Below are 14590 nucleotides of genomic sequence, written 5' to 3'. Positions count from 1 at the left end.
TTTTAACTTCCCGCTAAGAAAATTGTAAATTTTCAAAAATTCGGGAAGTTATTGTTTTTCACCCCGAATTTTGAAAATCGAGTTTTCATCAGATGTTGACGTTTTGAGGTCCTAGGAAGCTATTCTGACTATTTTCAGAATGATGTTCGAGTGTGTATGTGTATGTATGTGTGTGAATGGTCTATAACTTTTTAACTAATAAACCGATTTGGATGGTTGGGGTGGCAATCGAAAGAGCTTGTTGGCTATCAACTTTCCTGAAAATTTCAGATCATTTAGTCAAGTAGACTCGAAAACATTTGCGAATTACGAAAAAAAAAATCTATCTATCGATTGACCCTGCGGGCTAGCCCTGAAACTTCCCGCTGTTTTCAAGCTCCTTGAGCTCGTAAACATTGTTGTGAATACATTTTCGAGCTCGAAAATACGTTTGTATTCCATTGTTTTCGAATAAACCGTTTTTTACCAATTCTTTCTCCCACGATATCCCGCGAACGAATTAACCGATTGAGACGGTTGAGGTGGCAATCGAAAGCTTTTATCTAGTTCTAGAGCTGATTAGATTTTTGAATTGATCGATTCGATAGTTTCCGAAATATCCACGAAAAACGAAAAAAAACGATTTTTTTTCATTCTTTCGTCGACGATATCTTTCGAACGGATAATCTGATTGAGACGTTCTTAGTGGCAATCGAAAGCTTTTATCGAGTTTTAGAGCTGATTAGATTTTGGAATTGATCAATCCAACAGTTTTCACAATATCCAAAAAAAATGAAAAAAAAATTTTTTTTTTCGTATTTCTTAAATATCTCAGAGTTTATTTGACTAAATGGTCTAAATTTTTTTTGAAAATCTAAGTTCAGAAAATATCTTTCGAATGCCGCAAGAACCATCTAAATCGGTTCATTCATCAAAAAGATATGAGAAGTTTACATCCACACACACACACACACACACATACATACATACATACATACATACATACAGACATCGCTCTGAAAATGTCTGAATAGCATCTTAGCACCTTCAAATGTCGACATATGATGAAAACCCGGTTTTTGAAAATCGGGGTGAAACCAATAACTTCCCGAATTTTTTGAAATTCGTCGATTTTCTCAGCGGGAAGTTAAAAATTTTTTTCTTTAGTTTTTTATTGATTTCTCAGAAACGAGTTAAACGATCGTCTTCAAAATCTATTCAGCTCTAGAACTTAATAAAATGCGCCGATTGCCACCACAAACGTCAAAAATGGTTGATTAGTTCAAAAGATATCGGCGCTGAAAAGTTAAAAAAATAACATTTTATGTTATTTATTTCCGATAAATCAAAATATAATGTGCTAAAATGTGTTTGAAATCATACCAACTCTTTCTCTTCATAGTCTCTTTTGATCATCAGATAATGTCATCTAACCTGTTCTTTAGTTTTAATCATATTGTCAGCAAAAAATTGAAAAAACACAGTCTTTTATATTTTTCTCAGATATTTCATATATTATTGCTCTGACCTGTGTCAAAACTCATTCAAATCTTGATTTTGATCACTCTCATTGATTTCTGCCCCAATACATTTATTTCCTAAAACACAATCGAGAATAAAAATTTGAAAGCCGTTTCTTCATTGATGATTTTTGATTCTTAACTTTTCAAACTCTAGCATAAGACGTAACTTGTTAGAGCTTGAAAAGCTCATAAAAAAATGATTGCATGTAATAGCATTTTCGAGCTCGAAAATATATTCACAGTGGTGTTTTCAAGCTCCTTGAGCTCGAAAACACCGGGAAGTTTTGGGGCTGGCCCGCAGGGTCAACCGACGCCCAGATTTTTTTTTTCATATTTCGGATATATTCTAAAATATATTTTATATCCTATTTTGTAACTAAAAGATTATAGTTTTAAATAAAGAAAGTTTTATTTAATTTCATCGTGTACGAGTTAAAATATAATATAATTATTGTCAAATCGTTCCGGTATTGGGACATTTACCTTCTTGATGTGTCAAGGTTACGCAATTCACATATTAAATCCAGTTTATTATTTTTATACCACACTAACACGTTATGTTATGGTTATACTTGGACAGATAACACGTATTAAATGTGTATAAAATAGTACCTTAAATTCGTTACAGTATAAAGCTCAATTTTTATATATTTTCTTCGGGATAACTTTAAAAATCGCGTAATCCATTGCCGGACGCTTATGACAGTTGCCACCCCCTGCCGGAAACCCCTAAACTTTAATAAATTACAATTATACTTTCGTTATAGTATAAAAGCTAAATTTTATTTATGTTACTTGGGGGCCTATAAAAAAAAAATGTTACCTCAATAGTCGGACAGTTTTAATGGTTTTTACATCTTACCAGACACATTAAAAGTCCGCTGTAGGTGCGAGCGCACAGTTTTTAATATTTTTCTCGGATATTTCATATATTATTGCTCTGACCTAAGTCAAAACTCATTTAAATCTTGATTTTGATCACTCTCATTGATTTCTGACTCAACACATTTCTTTCATTGATCATTGATGAGATGGTTCAAACATCTACGTTCACTTGCCGCAACGCAACGAAATACTTAAGCCTAGATATTTCTTACCATTGAGTTGAGTACTTATAATTCTTGACTAGAATCACAGATCATCTCGATTCCAAATTAATTATTCTTAAAGAAAGAATATTTTACTTTTCGAACAATTGATTACATTTCGGGGCAAAATATTTACTTTTCTCACTTTAAGAAAATATTTTTTAATTCAAGAAACATCCCTGCTTAAAAAATCCGATAGATTCTTATAGCTGTATGTATAAAGCCCTATACTTAACTGTAGCACTTCTCATAGAACTCATTCATTCTTACAAAATCTCTGTGGGAATTTATAAGAATCTATTGGATTTTATAGGATTTTCTAAACAGGGATATATTATATCGGCTGGATAAAAAAAAATTTGCCAAGATGACTAAGTTTAAGAAAATTTTGTACTTGAACTAAGAAAATTTTCGTTTTCATTCGCAATTACAAAAAATATTTTTGCGGCAAGAAAAAATTTCTTGCGCCAAGATATTATTTTTTTCTTCGTTCATGAGAATCCAGTTACCAAGTTTCCTATGTCAAGTTCCTATATGGGAATCCAGGTACGCACAGTTTCTTATATGGATTTCTCATATGGAAATTTAGGTACCCACACTTTCCTGTGTGGATTTCTTACGTGGAAATCCAGATATCCATGGATTTTTAAATAAATCCATACTTTCCTATATGGATTCCCATACATATGGATTTTTTTCATAGGGTTGCTGCTAGGGTAGAAGGAGAACGATCGTAAGTATGTCTTACGTTGACAGAAAAAATAAATTTTTTATATTTTCGTATAAACAGATCGTGTTTTCGTCGTTTGTTCTTGATTGTTGAAGATGAAGTGAACAGCAAAATAAAAAATTTTCTTTACACAATCGTACATCCAATATTATATAAAAAAAAACATACTTATAAGCTAATGATATCATTTGATCTAAATAATAAAATAACTTTTACAACTAATATTTCCATAAAATTTTGTTAAAATATACACTGGATTATTAAATAAATTAATAATTTCAATTTAGATAGACTTTTATTTATTTCTTTAACTTGCGGTTAAAAAAGTACAATTTACATACGGTACATTGATTAAAAAGTCAAATAAATACCTTTAAATATATTCCATTTAAATTCAGATCTTAAGTTAATAGAAAGCTAATTCGAGTTTTTATTGAAGGATGTAGCGAACGGAAAAAAGGCAAACAGAAGTTAAGTTCAATGAACAAATTGGTAAACTAATTAATCGGTCATTTCGTAATAATAGAAATTTTCATGACCAAAAATGATATTACAAATGAACAAAGTGATCTCTGTTAATATAAAAACAATCGGCTCTTTACTGATGTCACGTCTAGTCGACACACCTAAAAAAATTAATGATGAGTTGATAATTCAAATCTGATACTTCGATTGAGTAAAAAAAAAACTATAAGCTTTATTATAATTAAGAAAGTAAAGACATACCATTTATACTAGACCGTAGAAACCGCCGTATTTCATCTTCGTCAGATTAAGACCGGCGGCATCTTTTAATTCTATAGCGTGACAACGAGTAGCTAAATCGAAAACCTCTTTACAATTTTTAGCAGTAAAATAGTTGTTGCCGATCGATATTTGACACATTTGTTTCAGTCTTATTAATTTAAACTTATCAGCAGCTTCTAGTAAATACTCTGAATAATCATCTAAGTCGTTGACTTTGCCAGTATAGATATATTCTAAAACTCTTTTAAATATCTCTGGATCAATACCCTTAAGAGTTAATTCATTATTGTTATTGTTGCCAGATGATAGTTGATGACAAGCAACATCATTGTACCATTCAGAACACCTTGTTTTTAAAACAATTCCATGCACAGGAAATTGATTATCCTGCACCCATATAATAACATCACCATTTTTTCGGTGGTTATATAAATCCAAGTATTCTTCAGGTAAATCGTCAACGGGAACGTTAGTAAAGTACAAACTTTCAATAGGAAATATAGGATTATCATCTAAGTAAGTTAAAAGTTCTATGTGCAGTGTCATGGTATTGTTTGGAAGCAATTCTTCTTTTTTTCTCGGTAAACGCGAATCAGCAAAAAGATTTCCAAAAACTTTAAGGATTTGGAAATTATTTGTAGCTTTTCGGTTTACTCGTCCGACGTAGTGATAATTTTTATCGATGTCAACCAGGTAAAAGTTACAGGTGACATTAACTAATCCGTTTACAGAATTACTAAATGCTAAACCCATTCCTCTAGGAAACGTATGATTATAAAGCCACACTTTGACGCACCACTCGCTGACATAGCCTCTAAATGTAGATGAAAAGTTATGAACTATTTCGATTCTCCCCTTCCTACGATTTAGAAGTGAATAATATTGATTTAAATCATTTATTACCCATGTATCGTCGGTTTTCTGAACATTTCGTTCAATTTTTTTAAGAGGCATTTTAACTTGATGCCTTAAATTAACACGAGTTTTCTTTTAACTTTGCGATATACACAATTAACTGGGATAATTTAGTCGCCTTGGCCAAGTGTTTGCCAAGGTTAACTAGAAGCCAACTTAAAGGAAAGTATTTTATCCAGCCAAGCTTGCCAGAAACTTTCTCGTTAATTTAATCGAAAATGTTTCACTGCAGACCTTACTGAGTAAGGTGTAGCTATCAGGGTTAATTTTTCGTTAACCAGAAACATTGATATTGTCATCCCATCAACAAGAGAATGCACCTCGGGTGTCGTCGGTTTTTACTCCCACTCTAGGTGTTTTATGTGTTAATTCATAAATGTTCGGTGGTGGGGGCAATTTCCGAGGTGCATTCTCTTACTGGGACCACTTTAACAAGACATTCCGATTGGACGGGTTTCGTAAGCTCAAAGTCGATTTCTTTGTTATCGACAGATGATACTGATTGTAAAAAGTACACTAAGTTATCATACAGATGGCCAAAAAATATTATAAAATGAAATTTCATATAAAAATGTTTTGAAAAATTTAAAAAATTAAAAATTTCAGTGTTTTATTAATACATTCATTAGAATTAAAACATCAATTATAATTATTTTTAATAATAATTATGTTTATTAATATTTTTGCATACCTCAAGCGCGAAAGCGCAGGTGTGCTCTATGGACGGTTTTTTTTATTCGACTATTTTACTCACATAAAAATCTTTCTACACTATTTTTATTACACCAAAATAGGTAAAATTGTATACTTGCATATAGAGAATTTATTAAGGAACAATTTGAACCCAATGTTAAGTCGATTCATTATTTTATTCATTTAAAATAAGTTATTTTAACTCAAGAAACCAGTGCTGTCAATTGTTACGTATGAATCTTCGTAAACACGATAACCCTCGATAGACACCATTAATCGGCCTAACTTTTTTTTTATTGCCTTTGTATTTTTTATCACAAGAACCCTTATGAAAATTACCATCTGAATCCTTTTAGTTTAATTGTAATTAATTAACGCCGTTAAACTGATTATTCGTGAAAAATTCAGCTGCTATTTTTACTATTGTTATTATTTTTTTCATTGTTTCTCTCTATCAACTACTAGTGGCAGCACTAGCGTTTCGATATGTTTGAAAAAAAAAGCGACATCTAACACAAAAGCCGGGATATTTAAAAAAAATATCAGTAAAAAAATATTAAACTAAAAATAAGGAATAAAAAAATCAAATTGATAATTTGTAAGTTGAATAAAAGTTCATAATAAGAAAAAAAAACCGTCCACAAAGCACACCTGCGCTTTCACGCTTGAGGTGTGCAAAATACATAATAAGAGTAGAAATACATTACATAATAAAAGTAATAATTTAAAATAAAATGAGCGATTGAGGTGTGCACTTTTGGATTTTCCAACATTTTTTAATTTATTATAATTTTTACAGCGTTAACTTAAGTGATATTTACAACTGATTGTTATTTATCTTCTTATATTAAGAAATTACTTTTTAAAAAAAATACAATTTTATTTCATTGAGATTATTAATATTTAACTTTTATTATTATTTTTTTATTTTCATGTTTAGAAAAGCAATCAAACTATTGATTAATAATAAGAAAATTAGAAACACCCTGGCGGTTTTGAATCACCCTGGAAACACCCTGGAAACACGGTGCATGGAACCACGGTGCATGGAACCACGGTGGATCCACGGTGGTTACACGGTGGGTTTTTTCATTTTATCAACGTGATTCCACGGTGGTTAAACGGTGTACCCACCCTGATTCCACGGTGTACCCACCGTGATTCGACGTACACCGCGTAATCACCGTGGATACACCGTGTAACCATCGTGGAAACACCGTGTAACCACCATGTATACACGGTGGTAAAATGGCACAAACCCACCGTGTAACCACCCTGGATTCACTCCCAGGGTGTTTCCAGGCTGTTTCCAGGGTGATTCAAAACCGCCAGGGGTAAAAAAAGCAAATATTATAACTTTTTTTCAGGGTCCATTTTGCCCCAAATTTAAAGTTTTTTAACTTTCAAAAGCGTGGCATATTGAGACGAAATTAAGGGTCCCCTCTCCCCTCTACCCCTCTTGGAGCCCCCAAAAACTCAGTATTTCCTTAAAAACTTCCTTTTGCCCCTTCCTCTCCGAATTATGACCATGGATATTTAAGAGTGGGGGAGGAAAGTAATTACCTGGAGCGTTTTTGTTAAGCTCGAAGGTACCATAGACACCATCATTCAAAACCGTTTTTGATCTTGAGACGATTAGTCGCACAGTCAATCTCGTCTTAAAACTACAAACGTAAAATCAGTGATCGTTAATAATTTAACTTGAAATTATTACAAAGTGAACAGTGACTCTAACAGTACAGTGCTAAAGTTCGCTAACTTAAAAGTTCATTATTTAAAAGTCAACAATTATTAATTAAATCACTCATGCACAACAAAATACTTAAGCCTAGATATTTCTTACCATTGAGTTGAGTATTTATAATTCTTGACTAGAATCACAGATCATCTCGATTCCAAATTAATTATTCTTAAAGAAAGAATATTTTACTCTTCGAACAATTGATTACATTTCGGGGCAAAATATTTACTTTTCTCACTTTAAGAAAATATTTCTTAATTCAAGAAACATCCCTGCTTAAAAAATCCGATAGATTCTTATAGCTCTATGTATAAAGCCCTATACTTAACTGTAGCACTTCTCATAGAACTCATTCATTCTTACAAAATCTCAGTGGGAATTTATAAGAATCTATTGGATTTTATAGGATTTTCTAAACAGGGATATATTATATCGACTGGATAAAAAAAAATTTGCCAAGATGACTAAGTTTAAGAAAATTTTGTTCTTGAACTAAGAAAATTTTCGTTTTCATTCGAAATTACAAAAAATATTCTTGCGCCAACCCGGGAAAAAATGATTTTGCCTAATTATATATAATTATATATAAGACCTTATATATAATTAGATCTAAAAATTGGCCAGGTCTAATTATATATAATTTATATATAATTATATGTAGGTTATATATGATTATATATAATACGTTATATATAATTAGATCTGAAAATTGGCCAGGTCTAATTATATATAATCATATATAAGTTATATATACTCATATATAATTAGATATGATTATGTATAATACATATATATCATATTTTATATATAATTAGATCCGAAAATTAGGCGGGTTTAATCATATATATGATTATGTGTAATTTATATACAATTACGTATGTTCATGTACGATTAATATTGAACTATTCAGAGGGAAGTTTTTTTTTTAATTATACGTTTAATTATACATAAGTTTATTACTTTTTTAACAGACTGAAAAATATAATGTAACGCTTCGTAAATATTTTAAAATTATAATTTATAGTAAAATTGTAATCATTATTTCTGTAAATATACACCTAAAACTATAATGCATTTAACGAGTATTGATTATGAAATATCAATAAAGACCATAGAGCATCTAATATATTAAATAAGAAAAACTAAATATTAAATATATTCTATAAATAAAATATTAACACATATATATATATGTATATATATATACATATATATATATATATAAATAATTAATTTATATTTGATTATATATAGATTTAAAGATCTAAAATATAATAAAAATTACTATATATGGGTCTATATAGGTCAGGTCTAATCAGATCTAATCATATATAGACCCATGTACAACTATATATGGGTATATACTATTATATATATTCCATATACAATCATATATAATTAGGCAAAATCATTTTGTCCCGGGATATAATTAGATCTAATTATATATAAGGCTATATATACTTATATATAGGTCTATATATAACCATATATATTCTATATATAATCATATATAATTAGGCAAAATCATTTTTTTTCCCGGTATAATTAGGTCTAATTATATATAAGGCTATATATACTTATATATAGGTCTATATATAACCATATATATTCTATATATAATCATATATAATTAGGCAAAATCATTTTTTTCCCGGTATAATTATATATAAGACTATATATACTTATATATAGGTCTATATATAACCATATATATTCTATATATAATCAGGCAAAATCATTTTTTTCCCGGTATATTTAGGACTAATTATATATAAGGCTATATATACTTATATATAGGTCTATATATAACCATATATAATTATATATAATACCATATATAATTATATATATTCCATATATAATCATATATAATTATATATAATTAGGCAAAATCATTTTTTCCCGGGAAGATATCATTTTTTTCCTCGTTCATGAGAATCCAGTTACCAAGTTTCCTACGTCAAGTTCCTATATGGGAATCCAGGTACGCACAGTTTCTTATATGGATTTCTCATATGGAAATTTAGATACGCACACTTTCCTATGTGGATTTCTTACGTGGGAATCCAGATATCCATCGATTTTTAAATAAATCCATACTTTCCTATATGGATTCCCATACATATGGATTTTTTTCATAGGGTTGCTGCTAGGGTAGAAAGAGAACGATCGTAAGTATGTCTTACGTTGACAGAAAAAATAAATTTTTTATATTTTCGTATAAACAGATCGTGTTTTCGTCGTTTGTTCTTGATTGTTGAAGATGAAGTGAACAGCAAAATAAAAAATTTTCTTTACACTATCGTACATTCAATAGTATATAAAAAAAAACATACTTATAAGCTAATGATATCATTTGATCTAAATAATAAAATAACTTATACAACTAAAATTTCCATCAAATTTTGTTAAAATATACACTGGATTATTAAATAAATTAATAATTTCAATTTAGATAGACTTTTATTTATTTCTTAAACTTGCAGTTAAAAAAGTACAATTTATATACGGTACATTGATTAAAAACTCAAATAAATACCTTTAAATATATTCCATTTAAATTCAGATCTTAAGTTAATAGAAAGCTAATTCTAGGGCTTCACTCGAGCCGAGACAAGACAAGATTGGGAAAGTCTTGTCTTGATCTCGAAAGCTTTGATCTCGTCTTGATCTTGACTTCAAAATGTAAGTCTTGCATCGATTTCGAAAAATAAGTTATTAATAATATTGTCTTGTATTGTCTCGTCAAGATCTCGTCTTGGTCTTGAATAACCTGAAATTTTCTTAATATCAGTCATAATACAACACACAGTTGAGAATTTTTTTTTCAATAAAGGAAAAATTTATTATTTTTTAAATCTTATAAAAATATACTTGATCGCTTCAAGTACTTCTAAAATGTTTTAACTTTTTAACCCAATAAACATTATTATAATTAATTAATAATCTTTCTGAAAGCGTGGAGTCTTATTACGAGTAATTCTCATATACTTATACTTATTTTTTTATGTCTTGTCAAGACTTAGCGAGATGTTTTTAATGATATTGGTCTTGGTCTTGAATTGCGATCTATAATATCGTCTTGGTCTTGTCTTGACAAATCGAGACGAGGTCAAGACAAGACCAATACAATCTCGATCTTGAGTGAAGCCCTAGCTAATTCGAGTTTTTATTAAAGGATGTAGCGAACGGAAAAAAGGCAAACAGAAGTTAAGTTCAATGAACAAATTGGTAAACTAATTAATCGGTCATTTCGTAATAATAGAAATTTTCATGACCAAAAATGATATTACAAATGAACAAAGTGATCTCTGTTAATATAAAAACAATCGGCTCTTTTCTGATGTCACGTCTAGTCGACACACCTAAAAAAATTAATGATGAGTTGATTATTCAAATCTGATACTTCGATTGAGTAAAAAAAAACTATAAGCTTTATTATAATTAAGAAAGTAAAGACATACCATTTATACTAGACCGTAGAAACCGCCGTATTTCATCTTCGTCAGATTAAGACCGGCGGCAAATCTTAATTCTTTAGCGTGACAACGAGTAGCGAAATCGAAAACCTCTTTACAATTTTCAGCAGTTAAATAGTTGTTTCCGATCGATATTTGACACATTTGTTTCAGTCTTATTAATTTAAACTTATCAGCAGCTTCTAGTAAATACTCTGAATAATCATCTAAGTCGTTGACTTTGCCAGTATAGATATATTCTAAAACTCTTTTAAATATCTCTGGATCAATACCCTTAAGAGTTAATTCATTATTGTTATTGTTGCCAGATGATAGTTGATGACAAGCAACATCATTGTACCATTCAGAACACCTTGTTTTTAAAACAATTCCATGCACAGGAAATTGATTATCCTGCACCCATATAATAACATCACCATTTTTTCGGTGGTTATATAAATCCAAGTATTCTTCAGGTAAATCGTCAACGGGAACGTTAGTAAAGTACAAACTTTGAATAGGAAATATAGGATTATCATCGAAGTAAGTTAAAAGTTCTATGTGCAGTGTCATGGTATTGTTTGGAAGCAATTCTTCTTTTTTTCTTGGTAAATGCGAATGAGCAAAAAGACTTCCAAAAACTGAAGGGTTTTGCAAATTATTTGTAGCTTTTCGGTTTTTTCGTCCGACGAAGTGATAATTTTTATCGATGTCAACCAGGTAAAAGTTACAGGTGACATTAACTAATCCGTTTACAGTATTATTGAATGATAAACTCATTCCATTAGGAAATTTACGATTATAAAGACACACTTTGACGCACCACTCGCTGACATAGCCTCTAAATGTAGATGAAAAGTTATGAACTATTTCGATGCTCCCCTTCCTACGATTTATAAGTGAATAATATTGATTTAAATCATTTATTACCCATGTATCGACGGTTTTATGAACATTTCGTTCAATTTTTTTAAGAGGCATTTTAACTTGATGCCTTAAATTAACACAAGTTTTCTTTTAACTCTGCGATATACACAATTAACTGGGATAATTTAGTCGCCTTGGCCAAGTGTTTGCCAAGGTTAACTAGAAGCCAACTTAAAGGAAAGTATTTTATCCAGCCAAGCTTGCCAGAAACTTTCTCGTTAATTTAATCGAAAATGTTTCACTGCAGACCTTACTGAGTAAGGTGTCGCTATCAGGGTTAATTTTTCGTTAACCAGAAACATTGATATTGTCATCCTATCAACAAGAGAATGCACCTCGGGTGTCGTCGGTTTTTACTCCCACTCTGGGTGTTTTATGTGTTAAATGTTCTCCCACTTTTCTGTGCGCATGCACAATTCATAAATTTTTCTATATTTTTATTTTCATGTTTAGAAAAGCAATCAAACTATTGATTAATAATAAGAAAATTAGAAACACCCTGGCGGTTTTGAATCACCCTGGAAACACGGTGGAATCACGGTGGTTACACGATGGGTTTTTTCATTTTATCACCGTGATTCTACGGAGGTTACACGGTGTACCCACCCTGATTTCACGGTGTACCTACCGTGATTCCACGTACACCGCGTAACCACCTTGGATCCACCGTGTTTCCACTCCCAGGGTGTTTCCAGGGTGATTCAAAACCACCAAGGCATGTTGAACCAACATTAAAAGATGAATTAATTCTTCAAAAAAAAGACTTTGGAGCATTCCAGTGTAACATTCTGACTAAATGTTAATTCATATTATTTTTTATTTAATTCAATGGGAATTAAATATTTTTCAGGTACACATCGATGGACAATCTATAGACCAGTCTATAGACGGGCCACGACGGTGTTCGCGGAAATCGCTTATCTGCTGTAGTTACTCTGTTGAAGAATTTTTCTTCATCAGAGTGACTAAAGTTTTATTATATATTACCAAAAAAAAAATTCTCAAATTTATATTTAAATATAATTGAAGCCAGAACGTAACACTGGCTATTCCTGATTAAAAACTCCAATAGAATCTGATTGAAACTCAATCAGAATTCTATCAGTTTCAATCGGAAACAAATTTTCAATCAGAAATGTTCGGGAGCGTTCGAGGTCTTCGATTGAATTTCAATCGGAAAAAAATTTTTTTTATTTTCTGATTGAATCTGATTGAAATATTTCAATCGGAAAATAATAATTTATTTTTTTATTATTTTCCGATTGAATACTATTTAATTCGATAGATAAATTTCAATCAGATTTAATCGCAAAATCATGATTTTTTCACGATTATTTTCCGATTGAATCCGATAGAAAATTTCCAATCAGCTAAACAGATTCAATCGGAAAATAATAATTTATTTTTCGATTATTTTCTGATTGAATTGAATTAAATCCGATAGAAAATTTTTAATCAGTTTTAATAGGATTCAATGAGTGAATAATATTTTATTTTTAAGATTACTTACCGCGTTTTTATTAACTCGCTTTCATATATGTCTGTCGGGATGGAATGTTGTAATTGATTTTAAACTATCTTTCTGATGAGCTAGATATGTTGCTACAGTGTATACTCCTGATTAAAAAAATCGATTTAAAGGGATTCAAAAAAAAATTTTTTCAATACTTTTGAATACCTTGAATATTTTTGAATCTCTCTTCTTATGGGCATTTAACATTGCAAATCCCTTTAAATCGATTTTTTTAATCAGGGATACATTGATTAGACTCAAATAAGTAGGGGAGAGACGCTGCAGTTGTAACAAGGGGCAGTTGTAACAGTCAATGGAAAACTATTAAAAAACCTATAAATTATTATTACTCTTTTTTTAACTTATTCAAAATAGTAAATTTTTGACTAGATCAAAGTTTCAGTTATTAATCTTGTTCCGATATTAAAATATTGAGAATTGTTGATAATACGCGTGAAAACTTTTTTTTGTACGCTTCACAATTTTTTTAATAACAAATGTGTTTTCTAGTGTTATGATGTGAGACTTGTATTAATACTTCCCATACGTTCCATGCCAAAAGGGCGTATAAAAAATTTTTTTTGCCATTCTTTTTAGAATCGCTCGAAACGTAAAGGTCTGCAGAAAAAAAATTTCACTAACGCCAAAAGGGTGTATCTAAAGATATACGCCCTTTTGGCTTTGGAAATTTTTTTTTTTGATTTTTAGGCTTAGAACATGTTTACAAAACGATTGGCACCAAAAACAAAAAAATTATACGCCCTTTTGGTTCTTCAAAGCCAAAAGGGCGTATAACTTTTATACGCCCTTTTGGCATTTGGCACGCGACATATTAAGAGTATTGTATAACCGAATTTCATATCAATTTACTGATTTTTGTTATTGCAATTAGATTTTTATTGACAATTCTGCGTGAGGGTCAGTTGTAACACTTGAACGAGTAGCAGTTGTAAAGTGGTCCCAGTAAGAGAATACACTTCGGAAATTGCTCCCACTACCGAACATTTATGAACTGCGCGTGCGCACAGAAAAGTGGGAGAATATTTAACACACAAAACATCCAGAGTGGGAGTAAAAACCGACGACACCCGAGGCGCATTCTCTTGTTGGGATGACAATAACACTCAGAGTTGTGTATGGGATCTGCGCAAACTGGATGCGCAACAAATCTACTCTGGGATAGTGTTATTTTTTGATTGTTTCAATATTTGTGAATATTTAATAATTTATGTTAACGATCCCAATATATGTGATACTATAAGTTTAAATACTTGAC

General features: G+C 30.5%; 2 protein-coding genes across 2 annotated transcripts; both read right to left on the bottom strand.

Moving 5' to 3' along the window:
• Positions 1-3618: 3618 nt before the first annotated feature.
• LOC130666524 (speckle-type POZ protein-like) lies at positions 3619-5347 on the bottom strand. Its single transcript, XM_057467624.1, has 2 exons — positions 4047-5347; positions 3619-3946 (listed from the first exon to the last, which is right to left on the bottom strand). Exon 1 carries the CDS (start codon positions 5019-5021, stop codon positions 4050-4052), a length of 972 nt encoding a protein of 323 aa, XP_057323607.1. The 5' UTR covers positions 5022-5347; the 3' UTR covers positions 3619-3946; positions 4047-4049.
• A 4547-nt stretch (positions 5348-9894) lies between these two features.
• LOC130666548 (speckle-type POZ protein-like) lies at positions 9895-12308 on the bottom strand. Its single transcript, XM_057467662.1, has 2 exons — positions 10881-12308; positions 9895-10781 (listed from the first exon to the last, which is right to left on the bottom strand). Exon 1 carries the CDS (start codon positions 11853-11855, stop codon positions 10884-10886), a length of 972 nt encoding a protein of 323 aa, XP_057323645.1. The 5' UTR covers positions 11856-12308; the 3' UTR covers positions 9895-10781; positions 10881-10883.
• Positions 12309-14590: the final 2282 nt, after the last annotated feature.

The sequence above is a fragment of the Microplitis mediator genome, chromosome 4, assembly GCF_029852145.1.
Source record: "Microplitis mediator isolate UGA2020A chromosome 4, iyMicMedi2.1, whole genome shotgun sequence".
NCBI classification, from domain to species: domain Eukaryota; kingdom Metazoa; phylum Arthropoda; class Insecta; order Hymenoptera; family Braconidae; genus Microplitis; species Microplitis mediator.
The sequence above is the reverse complement of the archived record's forward strand: the minus strand, read 5'-3'. Positions and strand labels throughout refer to the sequence as shown.

Coding starts and splice junctions, on each gene's coding strand:
- LOC130666524 (XM_057467624.1), bottom strand. CDS start 5,021: ATGCCTCTTAAAAAAATTGAACGAAATGTTCAGAAAACCGACGATACA.
- LOC130666548 (XM_057467662.1), bottom strand. CDS start 11,855: ATGCCTCTTAAAAAAATTGAACGAAATGTTCATAAAACCGTCGATACA.